This window comes from Vanellus vanellus, assembly GCF_965231255.1.
Source record: "Vanellus vanellus genome assembly, contig: HAP1_SCAFFOLD_29, whole genome shotgun sequence".
Lineage (NCBI taxonomy): Eukaryota > Metazoa > Chordata > Aves > Charadriiformes > Charadriidae > Vanellus > Vanellus vanellus.
This window is the reverse complement of record NW_028127296.1, coordinates 1,528,684-1,545,168: the sequence shown is the minus strand read 5'-3', so window position 1 is coordinate 1,545,168 and position 16,485 is coordinate 1,528,684. Positions and strand designations below refer to the sequence as shown.

General features: G+C 54.3%; 2 protein-coding genes across 2 annotated transcripts; both read left to right on the top strand.

Moving 5' to 3' along the window:
• Positions 1 to 2,697: 2,697 nt before the first annotated feature.
• LOC309685380 (T-cell activation Rho GTPase-activating protein-like) lies at positions 2,698 to 5,390 on the top strand (the record flags this gene model as incomplete). Its single annotated transcript, XM_082501151.1, has 4 exons — positions 2,698 to 2,724; positions 4,737 to 4,829; positions 5,037 to 5,198; positions 5,283 to 5,390. The coding sequence occupies 4 exons, from the start codon at positions 2,698 to 2,700 to the stop codon at positions 5,388 to 5,390; spliced, it is 390 nt and encodes a 129-aa protein (XP_082357277.1).
• Positions 5,391 to 5,898: 508 nt separating this feature from the next.
• Positions 5,899 to 7,570, top strand: LOC309685392 (uncharacterized protein). The gene is made up of 5 exons (XM_082501158.1): positions 5,899 to 5,944; positions 6,171 to 6,288; positions 6,517 to 6,561; positions 7,122 to 7,213; positions 7,298 to 7,570. Exons 1-5 carry the CDS (start codon positions 5,924 to 5,926, stop codon positions 7,322 to 7,324), a joined length of 303 nt encoding a protein of 100 aa, XP_082357284.1. The 5' UTR covers positions 5,899 to 5,923; the 3' UTR covers positions 7,325 to 7,570.
• The last annotated feature ends 8,915 nt before the right edge of the window (positions 7,571 to 16,485 follow it).

Genomic DNA, 16,485 nt, shown 5'->3' with positions numbered 1-16,485 from the left:
GTCCTTGCCTTTGCCTTCTGCCTCACGGGTAGTGTGGCTGCAGTCTTTGCCAGTGAAGACTGAGGCAAAAGTCCAGTGGAGCAGGTTGCTCACACGCAGCCCGCTGTGACTTTCAGTGCTGCTGGGCCTGTGGGGATGGTTCGGGGGACAAAGGATCAAACCTGAATGACCTCCCTGAAATCCAGCTGTCCGCTAGCCTTGGTTCACGTGGAGCCGGGAGGTGGTCCTGCAAACCACCAATCCAGGACACAGAAAGCTTTTAGCGACTGTGGCTATTTGGGAATAGATTGTGCTAAAGCTGAAAAGGAATTTGAGCTCTTGCTCATGGCCAAAGGAGGATGGTGGCCTCAGATGGCGGCTGGGGCTTGGGGCTTGCATTGCCTATGATCAGCCATCCCCACAGCCTGACAGAGGAAAGACTTTCCCAGGGAAGAGGCACCTGCGAGTTGTAGAGATGGAGGAAAACGTCAGCATGGTTTTGTAAGTAGGTGGAAGGTTCTGGATGAGGGAAGAATTCTGCATCTTCCATAGCATAGCAGGGGTAACTGCCTGTGCAACAAGTTTTTTTCTTTGTTTACTTTTTCCTGGAAGAGTCTTACGTTGGTACCCATCAGACAAAGTGGCTCATTGAATGGGAATGATACAGGGAAAATTACTTGGCTATTAGAAGCCCCATTGCTCTGGAAGTTGTTGGTTGTTTTTTTCTAGTGCTTTCTGTTTTTTGGAAGGGGGTGAGGGGAAGGGCTAGAATAATTTAGCTTCATACCTCCTAAAACATGCATTGTGGCAGTCCAGGTAGAACACGCCTTTCTCATGTACCTTTTCTTTTTCTGAATGTGGCGAATTCAATCTGCTGATCAAAAGCCCACTGAGTTCATTGGAGCCCTTGGATTTTTATCCTTTGGCTCAAGCGCTAAATGCAACCTCCTGTCAATTCTGTTAGCACAACTAATGCAGGTAATCTGCTACCTACTATCGAATAATCTCGGCTACCTACTGTCTAACGATCTATGCAAGAATACAACCCAATCCGATGTTCCACGTAACATCAGAACTATGAAGAGACGTGATGTTCAAATGAAAAATGAGACAGTTTGTACACCTTTTAATAGCTTGAATGAATAAAAAGGGGAAGCACTGTATAGATAATAAAAAAATCACATGGATTTTTCCCCTAAATTTCTGAACCTTCTGTGACAAGTCATGCCACATCAAGGTGCATGTCTGCAACCCCCTGCGCTGCACGATGTGGGTCCTGTTGGCATTCAGTGATGTGGAGGACGGGGCAGCGCCCCCTCAGACAGCTTGCAGGTGGCACAAAACCGGGAGGAGAGGCTCATGCACTGGAGGGTGGTGCTGCCAAGCAGAGGGGGCTTGACAGGCTGGAGAAAGGGGCTGGCAGGAACCTGGTACAGTTCAACAAGGGGAAGAGCCAAGTCCTGCACCCGGGGAGGAACGAGCCCTTGCACCAGTATATGCTTGGGGAAACCCAGCTGGACACCTGGGCTCACAGCGGACCCCGTGCTGACCGATTTGGAGCCCGCAAAGTGCCCTCAGGGCCAGGAAGGTGAACTGTGTCCTGGGCTGCAATAGGCAAAGCCGTAGCAGCAGGTGGAGGGAGGTGATGCTTACCTTCTGCTGCGTCCACCCCTGGGCTCCCCAGTGCCAGACAGACATGGCCCTACTGGAGAGAACCCCCAGCCCAGCTCTGCCCCCAGCTCCCCCCCCCGAGTTTCAGTTGGGGTCGGAACGTTGGTCTGTTGGAGCCAACAGCCACCAGTGCGGCAGGACGGAGCTGTGCTGGTGCAGAGCGGCGTTTGGAGGAGGCAGGGTCTGGCCGAGCAGCGCTGCCCAGGCACCACCACTGGCACCGGTTTCCCAGCCACGCTCCTGCACACTGGCCCACGTCCTTGGTGTCAGCCAGCGCTGCACACCGTGACGGTCCTCCTGGCCTGGGCGGGATGGGCCAGGCCAACTGCTGCTGCAGGCCCAGGTGGGCTCCCCTACAGAGGAGGGACACGGGGGCACAGCGGGGCCCCTCAGCGCTCATGCCCCCCACTCTCTGCTCTGCAGGGAGGCTCTCACTGACGTTGAGCCGGTGCTGAGCACGGGCGTGCAGCTGACCCGGGGCCGCAAGAGGAATGAGAGGCGCCTGCTCCTCCTGCAGGAGGAACTGGTGATCGCCAAGCGGCAGTAAGCCCCTGAGACCCCGGCTGCCTTTGCCCCATCCCCGGCCCTGGGACCAGGGCACGGACACCCTGCCACCAGCCCCAGGCCCTGTGGTGTCCAACCCAAGGGCAGGTGGAGACAGGGCTTTGGCCAGGGCCTGAGGAGGCCACCTCCAGCTCACTGCCTGCCTCTTCTCTCAGCAGACATGGCACCAGCGTGCGCCCGCAGCTCCGCCTGGCCCTGGACCAGCTGTGGGTGCTGAGCAGGAGGATGGACGCAGGAGGGGAGGAAGAAGAAGACGAGGATGGCAGCAGCGAGGGCAGCAACTCCCTCATCCTTGTCTGGCCCACAGGCTACTGCCTTGCCACTTTCAAGTAAGTCATGATGCCACATCCCACGGGCTGGGCAGTGCAGGGCGGTGCTGGCCCCCATCATCTCTGGGGTCTGGCAGCTGCAGTCAGGGCTGGCAAGAAGCAGGAGAGGATCCCTACCATGCCCACGCCATCCTGTGAAGGGCCTCTGGTTGCCATGCAGACCCTGGGCGGGGAGCAGGCAGTACACCGGCAGGGAGGGAGGGAGGCCGGGTTGGCTGAGGGGTGGGCCTGCAGGCAGCTGGAAGGAGAGGGGTGGGGGCGTTTCTGTGTCCTGCATCCCCTGGTCACCTTTTGGTCACCTTTTGGTCACCAGAAGGGAAGGCCAAAAGCAGCTGCTCTGGCATGACAGAGGGAGCCAGGGCTTTGGCAGCGCCTCTGTCCTGCCCCACGGGGCTTCATCCTGCCACTGTGTCCCTCCCCACAGGGCAGGGCTGTGCAGGTGCCCGCTCTGCCCACGGGCTGGGGGGCAGTGGGGCCTGACGCTGTTTCTCCTCTCTTTCTGCAGCTCATGCGTGGTGAAGGAGCTGTGGGTGGACACGCTGCTGGGGTAAGCTGAGGGGATGCTCCAGGTGCATCCGTACAGGGGAACACAGCTCTGCATGGCTATGGGCAGCTCTTGGGCAGACGAGGGATGAGCGGGAATGGAAAGCCTCTTCTTCCTCTGTTTACAGCAAGGAGGAGAAGAGGGAGAAGTAGGGTGGAGTGCTTGGCAGGCAGGAGCTCTGCAGGAAGCTCTGTTCTCTGCTTGGCGCTGGGGTGGTACCCAGGGAGGGTCAGGATCCCTTTCACTGGAGAGAGAAGAGGTGGCTTGGGGCTCAGTCTTTCTCTCTCTTCTGCTGCATAGGCCACCAGGTGGAGTGAAGAGAGCCCGGGTGACGCGACTGCCCTCCCTCAAACTCCTAGAGAAGCAGCTGTGCAACTGCCATGCTGTGAGTGTCTCTCTCATCTCAGCTCTGTCCCCTGAGCGCTGCTCCTCCAGCCGAGCAGCAGAGGCATCGCTTCTCACCTTCTTCCACTCCTTCTCTCTTGCCCAGTGGAGGACATTAAGCACCAGGAGCCTGGAGACCCTGATCGAGGGCCAGGCAAAGGTGAGAGTGGCTGCCTTTCACCCGCCTCTCGCTGTGCTGGAGTGGCAGGCATCTCTGGCGAGTGGGGTGAGCTTCTGTGGGAGGGTCCCAAGGTACCACCTGGGGAGCTGAGAGGGTTGGCGAGCCACCAGGAACGCTGGCATGTCCTTGCTGGCGACGCTGGGAGGAAACCTGCTGCACAGGGCAGAGAGTCTGTCAGGGCTGACGGTCCCAGCTCTGCCACGCTCAGGCTGCTGGTGCCAGGTGGCAGCTCGCTGGTGGCCCTTTCTGCTGCAGGGCTGCTCTCTAAGCACAGCCTGGTTCTTGCAGGATGATCTCAAGCAAGGGCCTCTGCCAGTCCCTTCTGGCAAAGAAGGAGGATGTTGCCACTCGGAAGGTGAGTTTTTGAAAAAAAGGTGGGGAAAGGCACCTTTGCTCCTGCAACCAGCACTTCTGCAGAAGATGGGATGCTGCTGCAGCTGCCCTTCGCCTTGAGCAAGTCGGTCCCCATCGCTGTAGAGCAGGAGAGAGCTGAGCCCTTGAGGTCCCTTCGCTCCCACCTGACATTTGTCCCTTGCGTGCAGGGCAGCGTGCTCGAGGTGATGCCTGCCTCTGCTCCATCCCGAGAGCCAGGCAGATGGCTCTCTGCCCCTCGGCTGGAGTCAGCGGGAGCTCTGCTCACTTGTCCCCTGAGTGTCGCCATGCAGGTTTGGCCCCCCAAGGAAGGATGTCACCTGGATGAGGAAGGACACTCGCTGGGCAGCGGCTGCTGAATGTGGTTCTCCAAGGAGACAGAGCCTCTGCTGCTGCGCAGAGCTGGGTGGAGGGCAGGGCGAGGGCTGGGCCAGGCTGTCCCGGTGGCACGCTGGCTGTCAGGAGCCTCCGAGCTGGAGCCGCTGAGCAGCAGAGGCGGTTCCAGCTGATGGCTCCCTGCCCATCCTGCTGCACCACTCATCACTGCACTGCAGGCAGGGCAGGGCAGGGCAGGCTCCAAGAGTGCTGCTCCAGTGGTCTCCACTGAGGGGCTCTTGCTGTGTTTTCCTTTGTGGCAGGAGGGACCGGGAGGAGGAGGAGGAGAGGGCTGCCCTGGCCCTTTGCTTTGCGGCGGACCCCGCTCGCTGCCCAGGCTCCTGGGCAGGCAGACTGCCGCAGGGCACTCTTTGGACAGCCCCTTGCAGCCCTCTGCGGGGATGATGGCACGCTGCCCCAGCCCATCCAGGTAAGCCAGTCTGGACAGGGGGCCCCAGCCCTGTGTCCCGAGGAGCACCGAGGACGGGGCATTGGGCTCTTCACCCCTGGCTCATGCTTCTGGCCCCAGCCCCTTTGCAGGGGAGGCAGCCGGGTCTGGGGCAGAGCTCTGGCCACGGACACTGCTGTCAGAAGGCAGCTTTTCAGCCAAGCAACTGTTCTGCTGCGTCTCCTGCAGGAGCTCCTGAATATCCTGCACCAACAAGGACCGTCGACGGAGGGAATATTCCGGAGAGCTGCCAGTGGGACAGCAGTTCGGGAGCTGAAGGAGGCCCTCGACAGTGGCGCAGATGTCGACCTGGGCAGCCAGCCTGTGCTTTTGCTGGCCGTCATCTTGAAGGTGAGCGCTTCTGACCTGCAGCTGGAAGAGCTCCTGGCTGGCCTGGAGTGTTCAAAGACTCACCTGGAGCTCTTGGCACTGCAGGACTTCCTCCGAAGCATCCCCGCCAAGCTCCTCGTCGTTGACCTCTATGGGGACTGGATGCAAGCCATGGAGAAGCCAAGCAAGAAGGTGGAAGAGCTGAAAGCGTAAGTGTGGCCAGCAGCTTGCCTTTTGAGCAGCAACTGGTAGAGGCCTGGGACTTGCCTGCAAAGGGACAGGCTCCTTAAAAAGCCGTGTTTCCTGGCAGCCCAGTGTTGCTGGGGGGTGGAGTTGGGTTTTGGGGAAAAGCACACGGACAGGGAGCCTTCCCTTGCGTGGGCTTGGGGGAAATCAGGAGCTGGAGAGCAACGCCGTGCTTCCTTCCTGAAGCGCAGGAGCACTGACCGCTGGCTGAGAGCACCTGGAAAGCTGCAGAGCACAGCCGCTGGCTCCCACCTGCCTTGTGCAAGTTTTGGGGACAGCTGTGGGCAACATTGACTTTTTAAACATTGTGTTCCTGTTCCCTCAGGGTGGCCGGCAAGTTGCCTGCAGCAAATCTCCTCCTTCTCGAGCGGCTGCTGTCCCTTCTCCAGCATATTGGCCACAACGCATCCACCAGCAGGATGAGCTGCAGCAATCTGGCCATCTGCGTTGGGCCAAACCTGCTGAGCCCGCCCAACGAGGACCTGCTCCCACTGGAGGCCATGCTGGAGGTGTCTGAGAAGGTACGCTGTATTGACCAGCCAGCTGCAGCCTTCCTGGCCCATCAGAGCTTGGCTGTGCAGAGGTCCCTGGCTGCCCCCTTTCTCCAACAAGCGCTGGTGGGGTGGCTACCTGGAAGAGCAGCCCGCAGCGACAGCCTTCTGCGCAGAGGCAGGGGTCAGGAGTAGGAAAGGCTGCTCGACGTGTTTTCAGGCACCTGCGCTGAAACCAAGGCTGTCATGTGTGCAGGTGAAGACGCTGGTGGAGTTTCTGACTGAAAACTGCCATGAAATCTTTGGGACGAAGATGGCTGGCCTTTCCAGTCCCTCAGCTGAGGAGGTGCCAGCACCCGTGGGCAGACCCACAGGTATGAGGAGGCCCTGAGGGTTGTCACAGCCTGAGCAGGCAGCTGGTGTAGGGCTTCGGGTGGGTTTTGCTTTAGCTGTTGCTCACTTCCAACAAGTCACTTTGCTGCACCTGCTTTTGCTCTCCAGAGCTGCCTTTGGAAGAGCAACATGGCCGTGGAGGCAAAGCAGATGTGGAGCACCAGGCAAAAGCCTTCCTTGACACACCGCCCTCTCTGCTTGTCCTCCAGAAAGCAGCAGGGGCAGACACAGCGGTGGGATCAGAAACAGCAGAGGTATGGCAGCTCCGCAACCGCTGAGACAACCTGTCTCGTGTGGAAGGTAGTTCCTGAGGAGTCCAAGTAGCTGCTGTGCCTCTTCCTGGCATTCCATCTCACGTCGCTTTGTGTGGGTTTATTTATCCCCCGAATGATACACTGTAATTAAAAGAGGAAAGGTTGTTTCTCAAAAGGGTTAGGCATCAAAGGAAACACCTACAGAAAGACACATTTCCAAAGCAAGGCCTCCCACCACAGGAGGTGGGATTGCACCAAAGGGGTATCCGCAGAGCTCTGTCTTGGGAGGGCAGAAGAAACCCCGGCAGAATGACGTGGGCAAGCCTTTTCTTGGCGTGAGAGGGACCGCGGGCTCCCCGCTGAGTGGCCCCCACAAACGAACTGAGTGTCACACACCCGCGTGAACACTGTGTTCCAAAGTGAGGCCCTTGGAAGAAAGGGCTGATGCAAACCAGCCGAAGGGATCTTCTCTGCAGGGCCAAGGGAGCCATTTGCCAAACAGTCACCTGCTACTCCAGGCCGTCCCAAGCCACCTGCTAACGCTGACATTCCTGTTTTAGGCACCCGTTGCTTTGCCTCCTATCACCCCAGAGACCACGGTAGACTCCCCGGTACGTGCAGAAGAACTAAAGAGCCTTTCAGAGGAAAAAAGGTAAAACGAGTCAGCTTTGGTTAAACCAAGAACTGGTTCCGGTTGATCCTGGCTTTACCTGTCTAATCACACTGGGATGGAAAGGTTTGCAGGCTCCTGCCAGGAAACTGAAAACCAAAGAAAAAGAAAGAGAAAGGAGGCCTGGGCAGAGGCGAGGGAATGCCAACGAGACAAAAAAAGAAGGAAGATAGGAAAAGATGGGGACTGGAAAAAAATCAGTCAGGTCTAGAAGGTGAAGAAGCCCAGGTGCGTACCAGGCTCTGCTGCCCATCTTTCACCACTCGGACACTGCTCTTGGTCAGCCGAACTCGCGGGCGAGGGACGGTGAGGGATAGTGCTGCGCAGGGCTTGGAAGTAACTCCCCAGGGGCTGCCCATGGAGCACTGCTGTGTTGCACAGGGCCACGGCGCATCTCTATACACTCGCGGGGCGCTCAGTGTGTTACCCATGGGGATAAGGCGCCAGAGCCCTCCCACAGTCACTGCCAGCAGTCGCTCTCTCTTCTGGGCTATAAACCATTCCTGGCCAGCTGTGTTCCCCAAGGAAAGGGGAACAGCGTCATGCCTCTTCTTCTTTCGTGGATTTATCGGTGCTTCTGACTTTGTCGTTGTAGGTGCAGATTTCCTGTTACTGCCTGAACCCCTGTGACTCCCGGGCTCCCACACTTGATACCCACAATAAAAGGATATTTTCTCTCTCCTGACTGTGTCTGCCGTACGATGTTCTGGACTAGGCAGATGTTTTGTGATGAATGGTATTGGAGGAGTTTGGGATCATCCCTTGTCCCAGAATCCTTTCCAGGGGGCATCAGGGCTTAGTTCAAAGGCTTTAGGAGTCTCACCAAAGCAGAGAATCACACAGAGTGGCTGAGGTTGTGGAGACTGTGTGAGACTTGTGGAGACTGGTCCAACCCCTCTGCTCAAGGAGCATCATCTAGATCCAGTAAAATATATCACCCCAAGATTAAAATACTGGTTTCTCATGTGCAGCTGGAATATCCTGTCTTCTAATTGGTGCCCCTTTCCTCTGGTCCTCTCAGTGCACACTCTTAAACAGAGCCTGGCTCCCTCTTCTTGTTTCCTTCTCAGCAGGTGTTTATACACATTGATAAGACACCCCACCCACCCCCAGCCCCAGTCTTCTCTTCTCCCAGCTGAGGAGTGCCAGCTCTCGCAGCCTCTCCTCACGTGGCAACGAGAAGGAGAATTTCCGCTGGTCCCCTTTTGGAAAATTTTGGAAGTCCTTCCTCTCCAGTATGAAATTTGAGACGTTAGTTTTCATCTCAGATACTTCATGAGCTATGTGGTTTCAGTTTGGTGTAGAAGTGCCAGAGCACATCATTAATGGGGTGTTAATTGGGCAGTTCTGGCCATGAAGCTCCTTGGAGCACTAAGCTGGACACCTGGAGGCTGCACCTGCGTGTCAGCCAGGCTGGATGCTCAGGGTGCAGCACAGCAGCGCGACCACCACTGCTCGAGCACGTGTGCACTGGCGACTTGCCCCTGAGCATCCTCGTGCCCTGAGGGTTTGGATCTCTCGGGTTGTCCTGACAAAATGTTATTGACAAAGGTATGAAGGTGGTGCAAGGAAGAGCTGTTGGGAGAATCTGCCACCATCCTTCTCCTGGTGGGAAGGTGTTGGCAGTGAGAGCTCTATAATGGGGGACATTGCTTATCGCTAGCGCAGCAACCGAGTGAGGAAGGTGCTCCCATTTACCACCTGTAGGATTTTGGTCCAAGGCATTACAAGGCTCCACTCTACATTATACCCCAACTTCTCCTCTTATTTGACATCACTTGTTCATATCAGATTCTCGAGTTCGTGTATTTCAGGTATCTTCGACAAATACCTGCATCTTACCCAGAGGAGACGGCACTGGAACAGTGTTGCAAACACAACATCCCATTGAAGTTCCATCTGAAAAAGTGCATGCCACAGCTCTCCAGTCTGTGTGGGCAATTACCCCACATCAGGGTATCAAACCCAGAGTAATATTGCTGAAGGAGCTGGAGCAACGCGATGTATCACTGGAAGGAGATGACACTGCTGCTTTTCTCCCCTGTCACAGGTTGGCTCCTCGGGCTTTGTAGTCTTGTGCTGTACCCTTGTGCCCTGGGTACAGCTCTGACACACCAACACGCAAATACTGAGATTTGGTCAGCCTTGACTGTCACTAACTCATCTGTTTTTTGTATCAAGGGAAGACGAGCAGCTGCAGATCTTTTGGTACCTTGTTTCCGTGGCATACCAACCCCAGCAGCTGTACTATAGAACTACACTGTGCTACATGATTTTGGTGATAATGTCTCTCATTGCTCTCTCTCCTGAGTAGGTAATGGCTGTTATCTGCCAATGAATATCACAAACCCAACTGATGGGGGATTGTTTCCTTCCTCGACGTCAGAAACGCTGCTTCGACTTTGAAGCAACATTTCCAACTTTGTCAGCTCCAGGAGAAGCGGTCTCTTGAGCGAGAGGGTGCAATGTGGGAAAGTAACAGAAGATTGGCGAGGAGGACTGTAAACACGCCCAAGTGACTTGCACCTGGGGTGAGGACAACACATCTATCACACTAATTGTTGTTCAACCTTGTGTGCTCACAAGTGGGATATCTGCACTTAGATAACGTAAAAAATCATTTCTCAGTGTGGACTCAAAAACGTTGCCTTGTTATTTTGTGTGGCAGTGTTTTGCTCTGTTATCAGGTCGTTTGTAATCTTTTAGTTATTTGTCACCTATGTAATGGCATCTCAAAAATCACAGAGGTCAGACCATCTCAGGATGGTGGGAGGCCACTGTTGACCATTGTGCATTGGGTTATGTTATGGGCCATTTAGCAAAGGAGGGGATGTCTCTTGAGAATTTGTATATACCAATGTCAGGAGCCTAGCATTCTTCCTCCCCAGGTGCAGGACCTTGCACTTGGTTTTGTTGAACCTCATTAGGTTCTTCTCTGCCCAGCTCTCCAGCCTGTCCAGGTCACGCTGGATGGCAGCACGGCCCTCTGGGGTGTCAGCCATCCCACCCAGTTTGGTATCATCAGCAAACTTGCTGAGGATACACTGTGCCCCCTCATCCAGGTCATTAATGAATCTATTAAACAAAATTGGACCGAGTATTGACCCCTGGGGGACACCACTGGTTACAGGCCTCCAACTAGACTCTGTGCCGCTGACCACAACCCTCTGAGTTCTGTCCCACAGCCAACTCTCAGTCCACCTCACTGTCGCCTCATCTAGCCCATACTTCCTCAGCTGGCTAATTTGAGCAGAGCAATGAAGTTAGTCATAGGAGTACCAGAAAGGTAAGTGCTTGAACCGGTAAATAGCAAATAGCGAGTTCCCCCCAAATCGTGTGTGTGTCAAACCTGTCAAAGTTTTATTGCCAAATGTTGTTTGGCAGTACTTTCCAAGTGGCTCTTTTTGGTAAACATAACTTTTCAGGAGATTCAGGGTTGTGTGTGGCAAAACGCATGCCTCTGTCTGCGTGCCCCACTCCACAAACGTCCAGCAGCGGGGCTGTTGGTCCCCACTCTGGGTATTGCCACGGTGGTGCTGCGATATTGTCCTGGTTTGAGCGACTCGGGGCTAATTTCTCTTCTAATACTTGGGGAAGGTTGCACTTTTAGAAGACTCTAGTGTCTGAGCTTGTGAAAATATTTACTTTCTAGCCAGCTATGGTGTGTGGATTTCAAGGTCTCACTGTTTTCGAGCTAGCCAGGTGCAGGGATGAGGAGGAGCGAGACCCGGGCACTTGACCCAAGCTGGCCAACAGGATTATTTCATACCATCAGCATCACACTCGCTATAAATTAGAAAGTTCACTGGGAAGTTCTCTCTCTCCCTTGATGGCTGCCATCCTGAGAGCTGCGTATTCTGTATGGGTATCGGGATCAATATTGGTTCTTTAGCGCTTTGAAGGAGGCAGGTGGTGAAAGGCAGGAGGGGAAACCAGGGTGACCTGGAGGAGGGATACAGATCTCTCTTGGGTCCTGAAGAAAAGCAGCCTCTGCCTCCGCTTTGTGATGCGGGCTTCAAGGCAAAATGAGGAAACTGCCCTGGCGCAGGCTTTCCTGGGAAAATGCTGCCAGCGTTTGTGGGGAGGCCGAAGTCCAGGGCCAGCAGCTGTTGCCAAAGCGCAGGTGTTCTCCAGTGGGGCTGTAGCTTAGCCACAGGGCAGCCCTACGAGAGGCATTGCTGGGGCAGTGAGCTGGACAAGTCACTAGCTGGGCTTCTGTTGCAAGCCCTGGAGTGTTTGGGTGTTTAGTTTGGGGTCTGAGACCTGCTGTGTCTGGCAGCTCTCTGGGGGACTGTCGTTGTTGGGACGGACACGACACTGAACATCAAGTTGCAGCAATCCAATTTCTTCATTTAACAAGCAGTGCTTTTTTATATTCTTTTACCCAGGTGCTTATCTATGCATATATTCAGCATTCTACTTTTGCCCAATACGCTTTCACATCACACGCTGTTCGTGCTCTGGTCAAACCCAGGATGTTTGCCAACCCTTATCCTTTTACTTAGCTCTTCTCAGGACTCCCCAGTCTCTTCAAGGGTACACGGATATCTGCTCAAGGTTAATGTTAAACTTGCATTCTGATCCCTTGGACCAGCCGAGGTTTCCCACAATTCCCCCTTTTTGTATTTGTGCTACAAATGCTGCCCCCATCACCCGCTGCAGGGCCCTTTGCAGTAGGGAGATGAGACATGGCACCATCATTAGCACAACTACAATTATCAACAATATTATTAATCCTGCTTTGACCTTTGAAACCAGCCATCCCGAGAGTCCCCAGTTTTGCAAAAGGTGATCAAAAGAGAAGAACCCATCCTCTTCCTTTAACTTTTTCGTTCGTTCCATTAACTCTTGTATGCGTGCATGAATGGATTGAGAATGGTCCGATAAGTTCATGCAGCACATCCCATCAAAATCTTGACAACCATGACCTTGAGCCAGCAACAAAAAATCTATTGCAGCTCGATTCTGCAGTGTGGCATGTCTGACTGAGTCTACATCTAGTAGTAAACTACTTAAAGCTGAAGATGTAGCATTAGATTGCTTGGCCAGCCAACACCCAAGCTTGTTAAGCGTAGTGAGCGCTTTAGCTGATGCCACTCCGGGGGCTAAAAAGGATGCCGCGATTATTAGGTCTCACAGCAGCACTTTTGCTCCAGGACCCACCCGTTCCTGGGTCACAAGGGAACCAAAGTGCCGAAGAAGGGGTGGCACCACAGCAGGAGTATCATCAGCAAACTGCAAAAAGTTTAATACATATACAGCTTTAGTTAATCGTGCTTCAGGGGTTTCCCCTATCATTCCCCCTTTTTGTTTTTTGCAAAGGCGTTTTAGAGTCCCGTGTGCACACTCAACAATACTCTGACCCGTGGGTGAGTGGGGGATGCCTGTGACATGTGTCACGCCCCAGAGTTGTAAAAAACAAGCTACCTTAATTGCCTTGGCCGTTAATTTCTCTTGGCCAAGGGGCAACTGATCAGCCCACACCGGTTTTTCTGTTAGCCATTTTAGGGCTAAAGTGTGTTGAGAAACACCCTGCAATACAGTGGTCCCGACTAAAAATCCGTAGTTATGCGAACTCCCCATTGGCCTAAGCAGCCCCTTCCCCATAGGTTTAAAGGAGTTGAGGTCACATATGGCCGCACTGTAGCCCTTTGCCCTTCTGAGTTTACAATCACAATAGGGTTAGTGGACATATAACTGTTGACAACTCCTCTGAGTCCTGCCCCTCCCAAGGCATTGGAGGTTAATGGCCAAGCAACAGGCCACTCCCGTAAAGAGATGATCGTCACATCTGCTCCAGTGTCTAATAATCCAGTCAGTCGGATCTTCTTGGGGGTGGCATCGTTAAGTTCAAGAACACAATGCATTTGTGGGCGTTGATTAGATACTCTTTGCACCCAATAGACTTGTGGCTTTCCTGTAGAGCCAAAACCACCATTACCACATGTAACGTTCGTTCGTGGAACACAACTTTGAAATGGGATTAACTGAGCAAGTCGAGTTCCCTTCTCAATAGTCACAGGTGGTGTAGCTGTTGATACCATGGTACATATTTGTCCTGTGTAATCAGCATCAATCACTCCGACATGTACCATGAGGCCTTGTAAGGTGGTACTAGATCTTCCTATCAGTAAGGCACTTAAACCTTTGCCAGTTGGTCCCCAAGCGTCCAGGGGCACCTTGTGTACCTCTTTACTACAGGAAAAGCAGCAGGCTCGGCAATTTCAGTACTAGGAGACTCGGCATGAGAAAGTGAAACAGGTATTTTCTCTGACAAGTCCCATTCACCCAATTCCATCGCTTTTTGCTTCACCTCCTCCAAAATCGGACAGGGTTTTGGGGTTTAACCGTCACTTGAACTGGTGGTAAGTCCCAAGTTTGGGGATACTTTGAACAACAGAGAGGACCCCCTTGTTCTATTTGCGATTTTACATCAATTGGAGAAGGCCAAGGGGGAGGTGGGGCAGAAGGGACAGAAACTGGAGGAGAATTGCTCCAGTCAATCAAATTGCTTTCCTCCTCATTGTCCGATTCAGGGGGCAAAGGTGGATAAGGGAACAGTGGATTAGGAGGTTCACAAGGGATGGGCACCTCCTCCGGAGGGGTCTTTTGGACCTCTTCACTGCTTTTGATTTGGTCTCTAGGCAATACAAATCCCGATCAGTTAGCACCTTCACTTGCAGCTTGGTCGCGAGGTAATACCTATTTATATTGTTTATCTTTTGTGTTCATCGGGATCAGTCCTTTATTTTCCTGAGCAGCAATCTCCTGCCCCTTTAAATCATCAACACGAGGTTTAGAGACAAACGGCGCAGGGGCTGCGGATGGCTGTTCACAACCTCCTGCTAAATCTCTCTGCTCCCTAAAGTTCTTTAATGTCTCTAATAAAAGTCGCCACGTAGTTAACAACTCAACAGCCGTTTTTGAGCCGCACGTAGCTTCCTCAAATAAAGTCTGCCCTAGCTTTGTCCATTGCGTTATACTAAATGCTGTAAGCGACGTTACTTCTACTCCCTGTTCTTTTCCCCAAAATACCATTTTTCACAAAATCACTTCAGGGAGGATTACACCTTGCCATTTCAACATTCTAGCATTCTAGAATAGCATATATTCAGCATTCTACTTTTGCCCAATACGCTCTCCCATCACACGCTGTTCATGCTCTGGTCAGAGCCAGGATGTTTGCCAACCCTTATCTTTTTACTTAGTTCTTCTCAGGACTCCCCAGTCTCTTCAAGGGTACACGGATATCTGCTCAAGGTCAATGTTAAACTCGCATTCTGATCCCTTGGACCAGCCGAGGTTTCCCACAGGGGACAAGAGTCCCCTGGTCCATGGTGCTGCACTGCCTCAGCTAAGCAGCGTTGGGTTTTGTTTGCAGTACAACCTGTGCAAAGTGAGGAAGATCTTCGTGGGCACCAAAGGAATCCCTCATCCGGTCACCCACAATGCCCGCACCATCCGCTATCCAGACCCCCTCTTCAAGGTGAATGATACGGTCCAGACTGACCTGGAGACAGGCAAGATCACAGATTTCATCAAGTTTGACACAGGTGGGTCTTGCATCCCATGTGGCAGTTCCCCACTGTGGAGAGCAGTACAGGAGTTAAGTACAAATGCCAAACAGCTTTTCTCTAAAATAGTCTTGGGCAGTCTTGGGAAAGGGGTGGTTTCCCAAGAAACCACCTGGAGCAGGGTTTCCTCCCGTGTAGCCTCCTACATATGCCTATGTTTGGCATAGGGACTTGGAGGGATTCCAAAAGCAAGCAGGCACCAGGTAAAAGCAATGAGCTGGTGGAGGGGTTGCTTGAGTCTTGGGACCAGAGAGAGCTCTTTGGCTCCTCGAAGTGTGCCAGTGTTCCTGTGGGACATGCAGGTGTCCCCAGGTGCTCTGGTGGCCGCTCCGTGGGCCAGTGTGGCCCTGTCGCTGCCCTTCTCCAGTGGTGCTCCTCAAGGAGCCAAGCGGAAGGCCTTCACCACGGCTCCTGGTGCCAGCTCTTCTCACACCTGTATTCCGTGCCAACTTGGGCCGTATTGGAGTGATCACCAACCAGGAGAGACACCCCAGGTCATTCGACGTGGTTCACGTGAAGGATGCCAATGGCAATAGCTTTGCTACCAGGCTCTCCAACATCTTCGTTATTGGCAAAGTAAGGCTGCGTGGGCACAAGGCGGGTGGGTGCTCTCCTAGCTCCCCAGGGCTCGGTGCTGGGGCCGGTTCTGTTTAATGTCTTTATCAACGATGTGGAGGAGGGGATCGAGTGCAGCCTCGCTAAGTTTGTAGAGGACACCAAGTTGGGTGAGAATGTTGATCTAGTGGTGGGTAGGAAGGCTCTACAGAGGGATCTGGACAGGCTGGCTGGCTGGGCTGCAGACAATGGTATGAGTTTCAACAAGGCCAAGTGTCAGGTCTTGCACTTGGGTGACAACCCCGTGCAGTGCTACGGGCTTGGGGAAGTGTGGCTGGAAAGCTGCCTGGCAGAAAGGGACCTGGGGGTGTTGGTCAATAGCCATCTTTCTCCTGAGATGGGCCAGGCACAGACAAGCATTGGGGGAAAATTGTCATCTTTTATTGGCCTCAGAAAGCCTCCATAGCCGAGCGGAGGCTGGCAGCACGATGTCCTCAGGGCAGATGAATGTCTGGGGCACTGTCCATGCACCCATCCTTCGGTTGCCTGGATGCTGTGCAGGCTCAGGGCCAGATGCCATCTCTGGGGACCCGCCTGGCACTGGCAGCAGGACACTACTGTTCTTTCTGTCCCGCTATGCAGGTACAGCGGAAAGCCCTGCGCAGAGCCCTGAGCGCCCTCCTGAAGAAGGAGGGCCGTCGCTGTCGAGCCGGGGTGTGTGGCAGGGCCACGATGCCTGCGGGGAACAGAGAGCTGTAGGTGAGGGGCTGGGCAGGCAACGGGCAAGCCGCTGCCAGCCCCCTGCCACCGAGGCGGTTCCCCAGGGAGGGGTGGCCACAGCACGGCCAGTCCCCGTGTGTGCAGTGCTGCCGACCTGCCCTGGGTGCCGCTCGCCGGGATGAGCAGCACCCAGCCAGGCCTGCCCTTGGCTCAGGGACCTACCTGGGACATCCTCCGGCACGTCCCTGCAGCTGCAGGAGGGCTGTGCGCTGCCTGGATGCTCGGAGAGCGCCTGCAGGGGAAGAGCAAGAGCAGAGGTAGGGGAGGGAGGGGATGTCAGCGGGAGACCTGGAGGGCACCAGGCATCTCCCTGCTACACACAGCCCGGGCGCTGCGCCTGTCTTC